Here is a 16059-nt window from a genome sequence, read left to right as displayed (position 1 = left end):
TGATGTGCTCTTGATGATATGTGAAATTTTAATATTTCTCGTTTCATTAGTCCGCTTTTGATGAAATTTTGTACTAATGGATATAGCTATTTGGATTAAGTTGTAAGTGGTGGATTGATGTAGAAGCATTTTCGAATTATGATATGCTCTTACTGATATGTGAAATTTCAATATTTCTCGTTCTACTAGTCCGATTTTGATGAAATTTCGTACTTATGGATAAGTATTTAGATTAAGTCGTGAAGTGGTTCATTAAAGTACAAGCATTTTGCAATTATTGTAAACTTCCTCATGTTCCAATATTTTTCGTTCTATTAGTCCGATTTTGATGAAATTTAATAGGGATATGATCCTGTTTGGGGTCGTAGATGGTACCATATAAATTTCAACATTTTCAGATACAATTCAAATTCAATGTCTGTTGAGCATGCGCAAAAAATGAAATTCGCAGGATACCCATTTCGACTGGTTTGATTTCGAAGTAATTTGGTTTGAACATTCGTTCCAAAGGAATTTTAGCTCTTCCGTAGATAAAGCAAAAGTGAAACAGCAAAACCTCTATGTTTCGTGTTCTACTTATCCGATTTTGATGAAATTTGAGATGGAGATTTGGGTTGGAACATGAATGATCAGTAGGTGTGCGTAGATTAGTAGTTCTCGAAAGATGAAAGAATCCGAAAGAAGTACTAGGAAGTGTAGTTGGAAGGTTGTCAGAGTAAAAAATTAATTTCAGCCATACAAGATCCAGTCATCGAAATAATATCAATAATAGAGTATGCTAGGTCAGCATAGGAATGAATGAACAGAAGAGACTTTTAAGTAACTCCTCCTTGGACATGAAACCATGACATCGAATGGTTAAAAGCTATATATACTCAGTTCTTTTTTATGGGATGGAAGCCTGGGCACTGTACCTTTTGAAACGGTCATCGATTACCGTCTCAATTTAATTGAACTTCATAAATCACTTGGACAAAAAATCCTCCATATGGTATACCGATGAATTAAAATCAGAAAGAGGCACAGGTATTGGGGTATATGGGTCTAAAACGAGGATCTCTGGATCCCTGGAAATTGAGTCCTCTATCTTGAAACCAAAACACTAGATGCCTATACTTGCGAGTATCTCAAAAGAAGCCTCAAAGGGGAGCGGATTTACATTACTAAGGACAGCCAGGCCTGGAACCATATAGCCAGGGGTCTCTATATTGACATGGGAGTGCCGTAATACCATAAACTACCGAAGCTACCACGAGCTGAGCTTCGGGTAATGATGAGACTGCTGACAGGACACTGTCTGTGCAAATACCTTTTTGTACCGCATGGGTAAGTAAGCAGATGAGATCTGCAGGCTCTGTGGAAAGGAGGTGGAAAGGAAAAATGGGTTTCTATGAATAGGTAGTAATTGCTTCAGTTGATCATAAAGGGCAAAATAGAGACTACTGGCTGAAGATAATAAGAGATTGGACAGAGATGAATGTCCAGAAGAAGCACTAAATGAAGAAGTTATTCAAAAATAGTTAAGAACAACCGGTCTATCGCTGTCACCTCCGATAACAAATAAAACGGCTGATACTTGGAAATAATTGATGAAAAGAAAAATAAGTACAATATTTAGTACAATTTCCAATAGAACAAGTAATAATATCATACGATATAATAACTATTTATCTGGTTAATGTATTAGGAAACTGCCATCAACATAACCATTGTCAGACAGAAGGTCTCCACGCCACCACGTAGGAATCATAATCGAAAGCAACCCAAGGAGAATGTTGTCATCAAGGGAGAATAGCGATATACCGATTTCACCCTTATAAGGGATCATCAGTACCACATAATTCTACCCAAGATGACAAACAAACTAAATAGCAGGCACTATATTGAACGCTGGCAGACGCTAGTCAGTATGAATTACTGCGGAGCGCCAACCAGCGGACAAATAACCTAACTACCTCCTCCACGGGTACCTCGGATTAACTCTCAACCTAGATTTCTGCTAGTCTGATATTATAAGGTATTTATTGATATTATTGATTTTGGTAAGACTTACCTCGGGTGTCGATTTTGATGTTGGTGGCAGTGCTCGGGATCGGACTAGGACCTGCAGGCGATTCTTCCACTATTCTCATCTTTTTGGGTGAGGGGCTACAATCCTCTAGACTCTCATCCAGCTCCTCCTTAACGGAAGGCGATCTGGGCATAGCGGTACCATTTGCCAAGTTCAATGCTTCCCTCTGAGGTTCCACGGGAGCTTGATTGTTGTTGTACATGTTCCACAAGGCCATCCTGGACAACTCGTAGGGATGCATTGACTGGGACGGGGTTGGAGAAACATCATTTCGCATCTGAGGAGCTATGGGTACAGGTGGGATTGCAGCGTTGTTGCGGATTTCCTTGTTCAGATATTCGACGTACTTCATCATCCTGGCCTCGAGCTCGTTGTTGGGGGCTAGTCCTGGTATTGGGCCGTTGGTGGGTTGGCCCATGGGCTGGGGATGACTGGGATGCACCCCGTTGGGGATTGCAAGACCTGGAAAGAAGAATCCTTTGACGGGGACGTTAATTGAGGTGAAGCACAAGCGTTTTCGGGTTAGTAACGGGTAAGTGCTGCAATTCGAAAGTTGGGGTTAGTGGTATCATGCAGAGTTCTGATGCAAATGGTGCAAGGTCTTTATTACTGAATTGGAAGTGCACTCAAGTATTTAATAAGAATGGATGCATGTCTATGGTGTGAGAAATTATTATTGAAGGCGTCAAGTAAATGTCCCAATCATCGACTGGTTTTCTAATTAATGAGATGAAGAAAAATCTCATGAAAATTTTGATTCTACAAGTTACAAATTCGTAGTTTACTTAACATATGTAACAGGTGTTTTGTTTTCGAGGTATATAAGTTGGCATTACTGTTCAAGATGGCGACCGATTTAACAGCTGTCAAGTGATTTATTCTCAGTTTGGTTTGGCAATTCATCATGAATAGACTCACGCCTGAACAACGCTTGCAAATAGTGCAATTTTATTTTGATAATAATGGTTCTGTGCGGAATACGTATCGCGCACTACGTCCATTTTATTTTATTTAGCGATGAAGCGCACTTCTGGTTGAATGGCTTCGTCAACAAACAAAACTGCCGCATTTGGAGTGAAGTTAATCCTCAAGTGTATGTCGAAACACCGTTACATCCAGAAAAACTGACTGTTTGGTGCACTTTATGGGCTGGTGGAATCATTGGTCCCTACTTCTTCAAAAACGATGATGGCCAGAACGTTCCAGTCAATGGTGATCGGTATAGAGCCATGATTACTAACTTTCTCATTCCTGAATTGAACAACCATGATGTCCAGGAGCTGTGATTCCAACAAAACGGCGCAACATGTCACACAGCTCGTGCCACAATCGATTTATTGAAAGACACGTTTGACCGCCTAATTTCTCGTTTTGGACCTGAGAATTGGCCTCCAAGATCTTGTGATTCAATACCGCTAGACTACTATCTGTGGGGCTGTCATATCTTCCAAGTGTCGAACATTGGGACATCTGTTTATATGCGATTTAATTTATTTGATTTGATTTTTTTTACTATTTCACGATTCTTCTCTTTTTGTTTATTGAAACTGAAGGTTTAATGAATGGGAAAATATATATTGTAACTATATAAAAATTGTCTTGCTATTAGAAAACTCTTTGTTATTCTCACTGGCACGCTATTGTGCAGATAATTGGGACATTTACCTGCCATGTAAGCATGTTGAGGTCAATTCATTTTCATTATTTTTATGATAATATATTTACTGTATGTATCACTTTTATTTTGTATTTTTGGAATGAATAAATTGGATTTGCGATATTGACAACCCTTTCCCTTATCAATACAAAAAACGGAATATTGGAAAAAAGAAATACTGAATTTGTTTTATAAAAATGATTTATATAAAAAAAAGATTTGAAGAATCAATTTCGATTTTTAACAGAAAAAAATATTTTGGAATGAAAAACTCTTACTTATATAATTACACATATTAGAACAATGACCCCAGTTGCAATTTTTTTCCATAACAAACGAAATTGAAGGTTGTATATCTATTAACACAAAACGAAAACACAAGACATGAGAAATGTCGAAAAGTAATACACAGTATTGCCATTATAACCATTTTAAATAATTCCAATTGGAAACACCTCATATCAAATAAGATTCAAAAAAAGAAGAAAGCAGATGAACATATAGCAAGAAGTGTTTGAAAAGTTAAAGCTTAAAGAATGCAGAAATGAAAATAGCTAGAAGAGGAGCAAAAGCAAATAGTGATAGAGAAGATTACAAATAGTCATTTCTCATACCACTCTCTGGAGCGTTAACTTTGTGTACACCATTGCTAGGTAGTGTCCTTCCTCTGCACTCCATCAGAGATGCTACAATGGCGTGTTCTGATTCAACAATTGAACATGATTTAAACTATTCATGATAGAAAAAAAATTATATTTACCTTGAGCTGCCATAGCTGTCGTCATTCGGTTCAATTGCATCTGTTGCATTTGTTGCATCTGTTGCATGGATGGCAAGTTTGAAGGATTTTGAACTCTGGACATAGCTTCGTATTGGCTATAGCCACTTCTTCTACCTTCTCTACGGTTTCCGTCGATAGCTGCCTGCAATTCTCCTGGAGAGCTTAGGTTCCTCTTTTCGCATTCGTATGGATACAGATACTTCATATATCTGAAATGGAGGAAACGATTATTTAGACGCGTTTCTCTCAAAACGTAGAGGTTACAACATGAAAATTTCCTCCAAGAAAACTCAACTCACACGTACCACTTTCCAACCACGAATTAATAGGTTACGGACCCACAAATCAATCACTAACAGGCCAATTGAAAAGTTCCCGGTCTGCCATAGTAAAACACATTTTTTTGGCAAAATTCGTTTTTATTATTCAACATAGTTGCCTTCGAGGGCGATACAGCGATTATAGCGATCTTGCAACTTTTCGATACCATTTTTGTAGTACGATTTGTCTTTCGCTTCAAAATAGGACTCAGTTTCAGCGATTACTTCTTCATTGGCGCTAAATTTCTTTCCAGCGAGCATTCTTTTGAGGTCTGAGAGGAAAAAGTCGCTGGGGGCCAGATCTGTCGAATACGGTGGATGCAGAAGCAATTCAAAGCCTAATTCATGCAATTTTGCCATTGTTTTCATTGATTTGTGACACGGCGCATGGTCTTCATGAAACAGCACCTTTTTTCTTTCAAATGGGGCCGTTTTTTAACGATTTCATCCTTTAAACGATTTAATAACGCTATATAATAATGGCTGTTGATGGTTTGGCCCTTTTGGGGGTAATCAATGAATATTATACCTTGAGCATCCCAGAATACTGATGCCATAACCTTGCCAGCTAACTGTTGTGTTTTTCCTCGCTTTGGATTCGGTTCATCGTGTGCAGTCCACTCAGCTGACTGTCGATTGGACTCCGGAGTGAATTGATGGAGCCATTTTCATCCATTGTCACATATCGACGCAAAAATTTAGGTTTATTGCACTTAAACAGCTTCAAACACTGCTCAGAATCATTAACACGTTGTTGCTTTTGATCGATTGTGAATTCGCGCGGCACCCATTTTGCACACAGCTTTCTCATGTACAAATATTCGTGAATGATATGATGTATAGTATATCCAAAGTCACTTGGAGGATGCCAAAATATTTCTATTATACAAGGGTTGTCCAAGTTTCCAGAAATTCCTTTGAAGCCAGTTAATTTAATGCCTTAAAATACTTTGAAATAAACCCCGGTATTTGGCAGATCGCGGTATCCACTTCAAAGGGACATCTATGACCAAGCGTTTTTATGGACTAGTTCAAGTGACTTTGGATATTGTTTATTACATATTTTACAAATATGCCTCTGGGAATTGGAAGATAACTTGTCTTCCGGTCAACTTCTTGTAGATGGAGGATATACTATACACGTAAAGATGATATCTTCACAATGTCTGCTATCTCGATCAACTTCACTTTATGGTCATTCAAAATTATTTTGTGAACTTTTTTGTTTTTTTCATCGGTGACAGCCTCTTTCTTTTTTTCTTCTTCTTTTTTCGAATAACAAAAGTTGCTACACTCGCAAAGCAATATCTCACTAACTAATGGTCGGATTGCTGTTAAATTTTGACACGTATCGTTTGAAGGTTGGTACCAAATAAAAATCATATGGATTAAAAACTAGCATTGCCATCTGTGCATCAGACCGGGGACTTTTCAATTGGTCTAATACAACATGAAACATTCCGCCAAGAAGACTCAACTCGCACGTATGACTTTCCAAAATTCCAACCATGAATTAATAGGTTACGGGCCCACAAATCAATTACTATGTCTCAGATTATAATTCGATGTTTCGGACAATGGAACATAGAATGAAAATCCTCGATGACAGTTCAGCCCACAGCCTTCTCGACCCCGTTTCGTATCGAAGGCAAAACCCAATCTCCACTTCGGGATCGTTTTTCCGCCATAACGCAGAATTGATGACCTGACCCGGGGGGCACTCTAGAGACCCAGGCTCACGATAGAAATTCATCTGCTCTTCATAAAATTAATACAACTCGGCACCTTAATAGGGTTCCCAGTAACGCTGAGCAGCCGGGTTCCTCACTGCGCATATAGCCTTTTCGACGAGTTAATAACCAAGTCGAAAGAAATTAATTGGAAATCACCGAGTTCTTGATCCGTACACTTCTCCGCGATCATTATTCGCAGATGGCTGAGGCATCATGGACAGCTTTCGATTATATTATTGATTTGATAGCTTCGGCAGTAGAACGATTCCCATTACCGATCGAGAGGAATTCGTATTTTTTTTCCTGGCTCAATCCACGGAATTTTCACAAACGTTTAATAAATGTTTCTACAGCGATATTGTCAAAAAGTTCTAATACTATGGTAGCTACACTATGAACTAGAAAAACTCAAGTTTCTAACATATTTTCGAAAATTTTCAACCTGTCATTGGTTTCGGCATTTGGATATACAGGGTGGTCCAGATATATAACATATAAATAGATAGCATCACTCAGGGCCAATTTCATCATCCATGCGAAAAGGCTTCCCTTGGTAAAGACCGTTTCTTTAGAAAGTCGCCTTCATATGGAGCTTGAAAGTGGCTCCGGTTTCATGAGCATATTCCGACTGTCTTTTAGAGAAACCATTCTTTTATTCGTTAGTGTTAAATTTCCTGGGGTTGGCAACTCTGAAAACTAGTGATTTATTGTCTACATTTGGTTATATTTCATATGAATTGAAATTTTGTTCATAATAAAGTGGAAGTAAATGAAGGTCCTTAATTTAAAATATGATAATTTCAACAGAAAAAGTTTGTGTGGTAGAGAAGAATGTGTGATGGAACTGACACAACAGAATAAAGTTATGTTTTGTAGTCATAGAGCATGCGTGGAAAAAAGGATTTCTTTCTTGCTATAAAGGGCCAATATCGGGACTTTATCAGGAAGGATACTTCAAACCTTTTTTTAACCTCAAAATTGATTTATGAAAAACGTTTCATTACGTATGGCACTAGGGGTGTTACATGGGCCCTTAACTTATTGATTGAAGTGGAAGCAGAGGAATCTTACGCGCTTGTTCCAGGGGAACTATTTATATTATTATTATTATTCTTCAATTTTGAGTGAGGAATGGCTTTGATTGGTTCGATTAACTGTTGAGGAATTCGAGTAGAAAATCAATTTTATCCGGCCAGCCACAGTGTAGGGGACAACTCTTGAACGAAATATTCTAGAGGCTTGAATCACAAGATATTTTTTTGAAGAACGGACTGATTTGTTTAGAATTTTTTCATTTGATATCAGTGAAAAATAAAGAAAGCACAAAAATACAAGAAGGGCGGAATTTTAGTGGTATGTCGAGGTCATAGCAAGAGGACGTAGCATTTTAAAAAAAAAATCCTGAATTTAATAGAATGATCCCAAATCTGACAAATTTGAATGCAGAATATTCGTCAAAATTCAATTCTATTGTGGGTATGTATTATAATTGTTATGAAGGGCTTAATGCATAAAATTTGACATGAAAATCAGTTGCTATTTAAATACCTATATCAAAACCTCAGAGTAATAAACATAGAAAAAGGGAGCATATGTCATTTTCAGTAAGCAAATTTTATCTTCAACATGAACTATAAAATTTGACATGAAGCGCGCGGAAATGAAAACATATCAGTGATACGATATTTCACTCAATTCGCGAGTTTCCCACGAAGAAAGCTCTTCTTATGCCCCATAGTGAAACAACGTTTCATATTAACTCAAATTATATTGAAATAAATACCTAAATATATCATAAATTCAGAACACGACGTGAAACAACCGACGACACTAGGAGAGTAAAAGTTGCCAAACTTTGGATTTCAGGAGGTAGATATAGAAAATAATAAATATTCTGCTCATTATAAATTCGACAATTACGAAAAATATCGGATTCCAAATATTAAAATTTGCATATTCAATTGGGAATCCCTCAAATAAATATATTTCATTCATTATAATATACATTCATAACGATATACTAAAATTATGGATTTGAAAATATATCACAATCTGACAACGTAACCTAACCATGTTGGAGACATGTAAAAATTGCTTATACTTCCTCTATGTTTATTATTCTATGATCCAAACAGTTCAATTGATAATGCTCAATACATTTATTTCTGAAGCTGAAAAAATAACAAATAAAAAAAACTATCGAACATGAATCGATGATTTCATGAATAAAAAAAATTCCGAGTAAAATCATTTGACTGATTCTTGTTAAAATATTTCTGTAAAATTTACGATATTTCCTTTGACTGGTCAGAAACAAACAAGCCGTTCAATAATCCCCCAACCATCGGTCTGAATTCTGTTGGCGGTGTTTTAAAAAGACCGATTTCTTCTGAAACATAAAACCCACAAATAATTTCATATCATCGGCCATCAATAAACTGCCAGAAACGTCCGGTTTTGATTTATTGCCAGGCATTAACCAAAAATTCAAATCATACGCTATAAACTCCCCAAGACAAGAAAATCGTTAAACATACGCGCTAGTTCATCTGCGGAACAAAAAAAAAAGAAAGAGAAAAGCAGGCCAAGAGAGGTTCCCCCTTTGATTTAAATTTAATTATGGCGAGTAAAATTCGTTATTTCTTCATTGACATTAAAAAGCGGTCCAGATAAAAGGCAAAGGCCCGTTGGATACGCCTTTGGTTATTAAAGCAAACCCTGGTGTTTTATTCGTCTATTCTTGTTGCGTATTGGTATTTTATTTTATAGCTGACCGCCTTTAAAATCCGAATCAAATGAGACGGGATGGACATTAAAAAGAAAATTACTACATGATTATTATTCGAAAAACATCTAGAAAAGGCGATACACCTCACTTCGGACTACATAAAAATATTAAAACGTTTTTTTTAGCTGCATTGGAAGTTTCGATGATTATTGTCTATGGTTTGACAGTTGAGAATATCAAACTGTGTTGACATTTCTGTTCAGTGAGGTTAGGCAATACGCTCTATTAGTGATGACGTCACACACCGCCATTTTAGTTCTCCTGTCAGTGTTCGGAATCCAAACAAACAAATTGTCATTCAAATTAATACGTTGGCGTAGAAGAAATTGGCTTATTTTGATAAATAAGATTATTTAAAGAACGATTTTACTATTAATTGATACACAGAAGGCACGAGATTAATGGCAGTAAGTTCGAACTTGAAATTCAACTAATAAAGACGGCTTTTTACAAAATCTGGGGAATGATACAGGATTCAAACTTACTGGTATTAACCTCGTTCCTTCTGTCTATCAATTAATACTGAAATCGTTCCTCAAATACTCTTATTTATGAAAAAAAGCCAATTCCTTCAACGACACCGAACTACTTTGAATGACAATTTATTTGTTTGGATTCCGAACACTGACAGGAGAACCAAAAATGGCGGTGTGTGACGTCACACTAATAGAGCGTTTCACGCCAGAACAACGCTTCCAAATTGTGGAAATTTACTTCGAAAACATTTCTCCTGTTTCCTAAAAAGTTACAAATAGTACGGTCACCCATCCAGACGTTAAACCCGTTCAACTCTCCTGATAGATGATACAAATTTTCTATTTCTTTCGACTTGAAACAGCCATAATAACGAACAAAAGGGCATACATTGATAATTTGGTACTTACTGAGTTCTCAATGTGAACGCCGCTGATGTAATTGAAGACGGAAGGTGTAAACCTTTGATTATTTCTTGCCATAACTTCTTATTGATCACATCCACCAAACCACCTCTGGCTATAACCAAGTTGTACAATTCATACAAATCTAATACTGATTTAGCCATTATGGGAAGGCGGTTTATGGGAGTTCCTGAAACACAAAATTAAAACAATTAAAATCTGTATCTAATGTAATAATACGTGAATAAAAATTTTAGAAGAGCAGAAAAAATTTAGAATTATTTATGAGGTGGTTTTTCTATGTTTCAATTTTGTGCTATTTATACAATAGCACACACTATTTATACAAATAGCACATAGACATGCATAAAAACCTATAATAAAAACATTCATTTTTTGAATGTTGAATTCAACAATTTTTAATCTTCGTAAAGACATTAATTTTTTCGATTAATATCTGGAATATCGAACTTAGAATAGATTTGTTATTAAAACTTCTAGTGAAACGATTCTCATCAAGTTTTGCATAAGAGAGTTGTTATTTTACAACTAACTATCGACCGATCCGATCAATATTTTTCGAATTTTTGGAGAAAATAAAATTATCCAAACAGTCTATAAATCGTCTTTTTCGAAAATCATCAGAAAGAATGGATAAATCGATATATTGAACAACAAAAAAAGATTTGACTATCCCAAATGGAATAATTAATCTTAGAATACCTTATCTTTTTTTACAATTTCAGATTGTATCTTGAACGATGACATAATAATACTCCCACTTGTTTATAACAATGCTTACTTACATGTCGTAAGTGTTATTAATATTGAATTAATCAAGCCAAGCCTTTGCGAAGTATTAATATCATTTGTGATATACGACTATAGGATCGAATATGAATTTAGTATTTTAGATTTTAATTTCTTCAACTATAAATCAATCATGGGTTGATTGGGGGTATAAGGTCAATTTGGGTCGTATATTCTTGAGTATTACCAGTTTAATCGGTATTTCATAATTTAATTGAATTCCAAAAAAAAAACTTTACCAATATTCGAATTTTACGCAAAATCTGACCGATGGTTTTGGATCAATACCCAATAAAGAAAGTACTTATCCAGTAAATCTGAAATTTGGAAGTCATTTGCAAAAAAGACGAAACAAATTTGTATGCGAAATTTTATAAACTTCTATGTGAAAATTATAACATTTTTCTGTTTTTCATATTAAATAACCTACATTTCTGGGTGTGTTTTTCGGAAGAACTGAGTCCCCCACCCAAAATATCAACGATTCGAAGGAACCATCTATACCCTAATACATTTTGCTACATTGCAACATCCATACCTGAAAAACCGTTCTTAATCCTATCAACGAACACATTGGAAGGAATTAAGTGAAAAAGATCGCCCCAAAATGTTATTTTCATAATTTAGCGACTTTTAAGTGGGCGGAATGGCTCTCTCAAAGAGCCAGACAACTGTTGAAGCTTTAGGATCGTACCCTATCGCTTTAATAAAACTGACAAATCGACAGTTTATAGAATGTAAACAGGACGGGAGGTCTGAGAAGATGTCGTTAAATTAATAAAGTGTCAGGAGCAATCAGGACAACGTTTAAATTCGGTGATATTGAGCGATAAAAAGCGTTTCTTTATGGGGTTATCCTCAGGTAACATATTATTCTGTGGGGGGAGCAGTTTTGATGAAATTAACTGCGGTTTCAACAATATAAATTGGAATTCTTTCACAGAAATGAAGTGATTAAATTGTGTTTTTTATAACTCATTTTGGAATAACCAGGGATGAGAAGAAGTTGTATCTAAAATTTGTTACCTCTGTCACTGTTTTTCTCATTCTTTTTCCATAGCAAATATTTGTATACATAGTTCACAGTGTTATTATTCGAATGGATTTTTGATAATTCTCGTCTTCAATGCATATTATTTCTGAGGCGTGTCTCAATAGGAATCATATAATTCTATCTAAAATTTCATGCCAAAGCACTTGTCACCTGTGTCACTGTTTTTCTCATTTTTTTTTCATAGCAGATACTTGTATAGGTATCTACATAATCACAGTGTTATTATTCGAATGGATTTTTGGTGGATATTATTTCTAAGGACTTTCTCAATAGGAGTGATATAATTCTATCTAGAATTTCATGTAAAAGCACTTGTTACTTGTGTCACTGTTTTTCTCATTTTTTTCCATAGCAAATATTTTTTACATAGTTCACAGTGTTATTATACGAATGAATTTTTGATAATTCTCGTCTTCAATGGATATTATTTCTGAGGAGTTTCTCAATAGGAATCATATAATTCTATCTAAAATTTCATGCCAAAGCACTTTTCACCTGTGTCACTGTTTTTCTCATTTTTTTTTTCATAGCAAATACTTGTATAGGTACATAGTTCACAGTGTTATTATTCGAATGGATTTTTGATGGATATTATTTCTAAGGAATTTCTCAAAAGGATTCATATAATTCTATCTAAAATTTCGTGCCAAAGCACATGTTACTTGTGTCACTGTTTTTCTCATTTTTTTTCCATAGCAAATATTTGTATACATAGTTCACAGTGTTATTATACGAATGGATTTTTGATAATTCTCGTCTACAATATTATTTCTGAGGACTTTCTCAATAGGGATCATATAATTCTATCTAAAATTTCGTGCCAAAGCACATGTTACTTGTGTCACTGTTTTTCTCATTTTTTTTCCATAGCAAATATTTGTATACATAGTTCACAGTGTTATTGAACGAATGGATTTTTGATAATTCTCGTCTTCAATGGATATTATTTCTAAGGAGTTTCTCAATAAGAATTATAAAATTTAAAACAGTTATAATGGCAACACTGTGTATTATTTAAACACAAATGACATATGAAATGTCAAAAAATAATACAGGTTGCTTTTATCACCATTTCAAATTGTATCATTCCTATTGGAAAACCCTTTATTATTATCTTCTTCGAATTTTTAGTTTTGGATTAGACATCGTGGAGCACCTGGTACTTTTCCCATAGGCGTTACATGTGTATTGTTTATTCTAGTGGAGATAATTTTTCATCTTAAACTCTCAAACGCCAGATATTCTTCGGGCAAATACAGATTCTGAGATGAGATTGGCCAATTACTTTCAACTGTATAACAAGGAAGAATTACAAAATTGCTAGGCGATATGCAGAATATACCTGAGTAATGATAATGTTGGAAGAGTTCGCATCTTGTAATGAATTCAATTTCGTGATCTACTAGAAAGTCTTCAATAACTTCCAAATGGAGTAAATGTAATTGGAAGAACGTTTATTTTGCCCCATTGGCAATTTATCTATCTTTACTCGAGTAGATTGCAGTTTTGAAGCTGACATGTAAACAACATTCCATTACGATAGAGCTCTTCAACAAGTCTTCGGCTAACATTATCTTTTTTTGGAATTATTTGATTGGCTGCATTCGAATTGCTTTTTAACCTTTTTCCATCTTGGAGAGGACTATCACTTCACTTAATAAGTGGCGGGTCTAACCAGGAAAACACATTTTTTCTTCAAATGCAACTTTTTACGTCAATGTCGTCAGTCGATTTCAAGAGTGATACACGTACATCGTCTTGCTTTTGAAATAGGCTCCAACCTTGGCAATCACTTATTCATTAGAGCCAAATTTTCATAACTAGATCACCTTTTTACCGTTGTTGTAGGTGGAGCAGAGCCTGAACAATACCTATCAAACCATTGCTTAGCTTGCTTTTTTCCTCTCCAAAAAGGTTTTTTATTAATACACGAAACTCGTTTTCGGCCATTTTTCAAACAACAACAAATGTAGCGTCACTTAACTTATAATATCTGGATCCGAAATTTTCACACGTATCTTTTGAAGATTGGTATTTATGATAATAAGTGGTATGACACTGGTCATAGCATAAGCCGGGTACTTATCAAGTGACGTCTTTTGAGGAGTTTATTTATAACAACACTCATTCATTTTTATTAGAATAGCGGTATAAGTAAATTCATTGAGCGAATGTTGAGCGTACTTAGAATGTTTTCCAATACATAAATTTATGCAAAGTTAATATTTATCAACGTTTTCATTGTTTATTTCGTAGTATCCTTCAATATTGCAGTTGAAATTCTTGAATTTGAAGTGCAAACACTGAAAATGACGTGAATTTGTCACAATGATGAATCATTCATTCTTATGTGGGCTCTTATACAGGGTGTTTCCTAAACATGCGGCAAAAATTCAGGGGGTTGTTCCTTGGACTATTTTAAGCATGTTTTGTCCTTGGATGATTTTTGAAAAACCTCTTTTTTTCGAAGATACAGGGCGAACAACATTTTTCATATTTTTAAAATTAATAATAGTTTAAATAAAAATGCGTACCGCACTGTGTTTACTAAGTAGGTACAATTTATTTTTAAATTTGTTTAACAACATTCCAATTACTAAAAACGGCCAGTTTTTTGACTAAAAATTGATAAGTGCAGATGGTAAAGGAATACAGATTAAACACGGTTTTCATTTGAATTCGTTTTGTGATGTATTAGCAATCAACATTTTATCTTTGACTATTATGAATCGCTATACAAACACCGAGATGACTGACATGCATTTCAGTTTTTGTAGGTTGAGTTGAATTTTCATGTAATTTTTCATAATAAAATGTTATTATCTGAAATTTTGTTTCCCCTATATCTTCGAAACAAATAGGTTTTTCAAAAATCATCAAAGAACAAAATATTCTTAGAATAGTCCAAGGAACAACCCCCTGAATTTTTGCCGCATGTTTAGGAAACACCCTGTATATGAAAAAATTCAAAATAATATTACCTTTTAGAAAACTTTTTTTATAGCGAAATTATTCATAGGCGGTGCGTTTACAACAGAATACAAAGTTTCAATTCGATCGAGCCATTATTTTTTGAGTTATTGGAAGAAACATTTCAGATGACTATAATGCCGAAAATTTTGGACGTCAAACATATCCTGAAAGTTACAAATATGTAATAGGTACTTTTCCTTCGAAAATTATCTTGTTTACGATTGCCTTGATAGGAAAACAGAATTATTTTCGACCATGAATTCTTCAGTGAATCATTCAGTATCATCGTAGCAATATTCATGATTACCAATGTGTTGCCAAGATTTTTGGGAATGATATATCTTAATTTGGTTATTTGATCTTGTTGCCTTTAAAATGCATGGATCGAGCCAAGATTTTGCAAGTGAACATTCCAGTATCAATGTATTATTTAAATGTTATGATTGTAAAATTTCATTAAAATTGCTCCTAGGTAGGGATTCATGACTAGGCTATTGAGAAACGTCCAGACTTTGTTTGATTTCATGATTTTCCATCCAAGATCTGAAACACATGAGACTTTGCGAGTTTTTGTAACTGTAAGAGCAGCTCTGGAAAATTGTCTTTCAACAGGAGCTGAAGATACTGGCGTTGATGAAAAATCCTTGGCTATTTTGGCCAAGTTTGGAGAGAAAGTTCTGAAACTACCAAAATCTGCCAATAGATTTCATAGAAATGTGAGAAATACTAATAAAGTCACACTGGCGAATGCTTCAAACTCTCGGCGCTCGAGGAATCCCCTTATTTAGTCTAAGCGCGCACGAGATTGCAGAAATATATGCCGTGCGACGCGTGTATATTAAGCTCAAGTGATATCAAGTAGCTTGATAGTAGCTAGTCACTTATCCGAGAAGTTACATAACTAAATTAAAAAAATATATTGAAAATTTCAGGGCAAATCAAAAATTCGAAAATTACATGTCGAAACGAGCGCGCAAAAAGCTACCTCTTCCAA

At 35.0% G+C, this 16059-nt stretch overlaps 1 protein-coding gene across 6 annotated transcripts in view; it reads right to left on the bottom strand.

Moving 5' to 3' along the window:
* Positions 1–16059, bottom strand: part of LOC123678379 (protein dead ringer) — a 183732-nt gene that overhangs the window by 2463 nt on the left and 165210 nt on the right. For 4 of the 6 annotated variants that reach the window (XM_045615385.1, XM_045615398.1, XM_045615392.1 and 1 more), the window contains 4 exons: positions 10235–10418; positions 4489–4718; positions 4343–4429; positions 2054–2533 (listed from right to left, as the gene is read on the bottom strand). In XM_045615385.1, the coding sequence (XP_045471341.1) occupies positions 2054–2533; positions 4343–4429; positions 4489–4718; positions 10235–10418 (981 nt within the window). Of the gene's footprint in view, positions 1–2053; positions 2549–4342; positions 4430–4488; positions 4719–10234; positions 10419–16059 lie in introns of all 6 variants that reach the window. The other 2 variants (XM_045615410.1, XM_045615403.1) reach the window with 2 other exon arrangements.

The sequence above is a fragment of the Harmonia axyridis genome, chromosome 1 (assembly GCF_914767665.1).
Source record: "Harmonia axyridis chromosome 1, icHarAxyr1.1, whole genome shotgun sequence".
NCBI lineage: Eukaryota > Metazoa > Arthropoda > Insecta > Coleoptera > Coccinellidae > Harmonia > Harmonia axyridis.
Note: the sequence above shows the minus strand (reverse complement) of the source record. Positions and strands in the feature narration are given on the sequence as shown.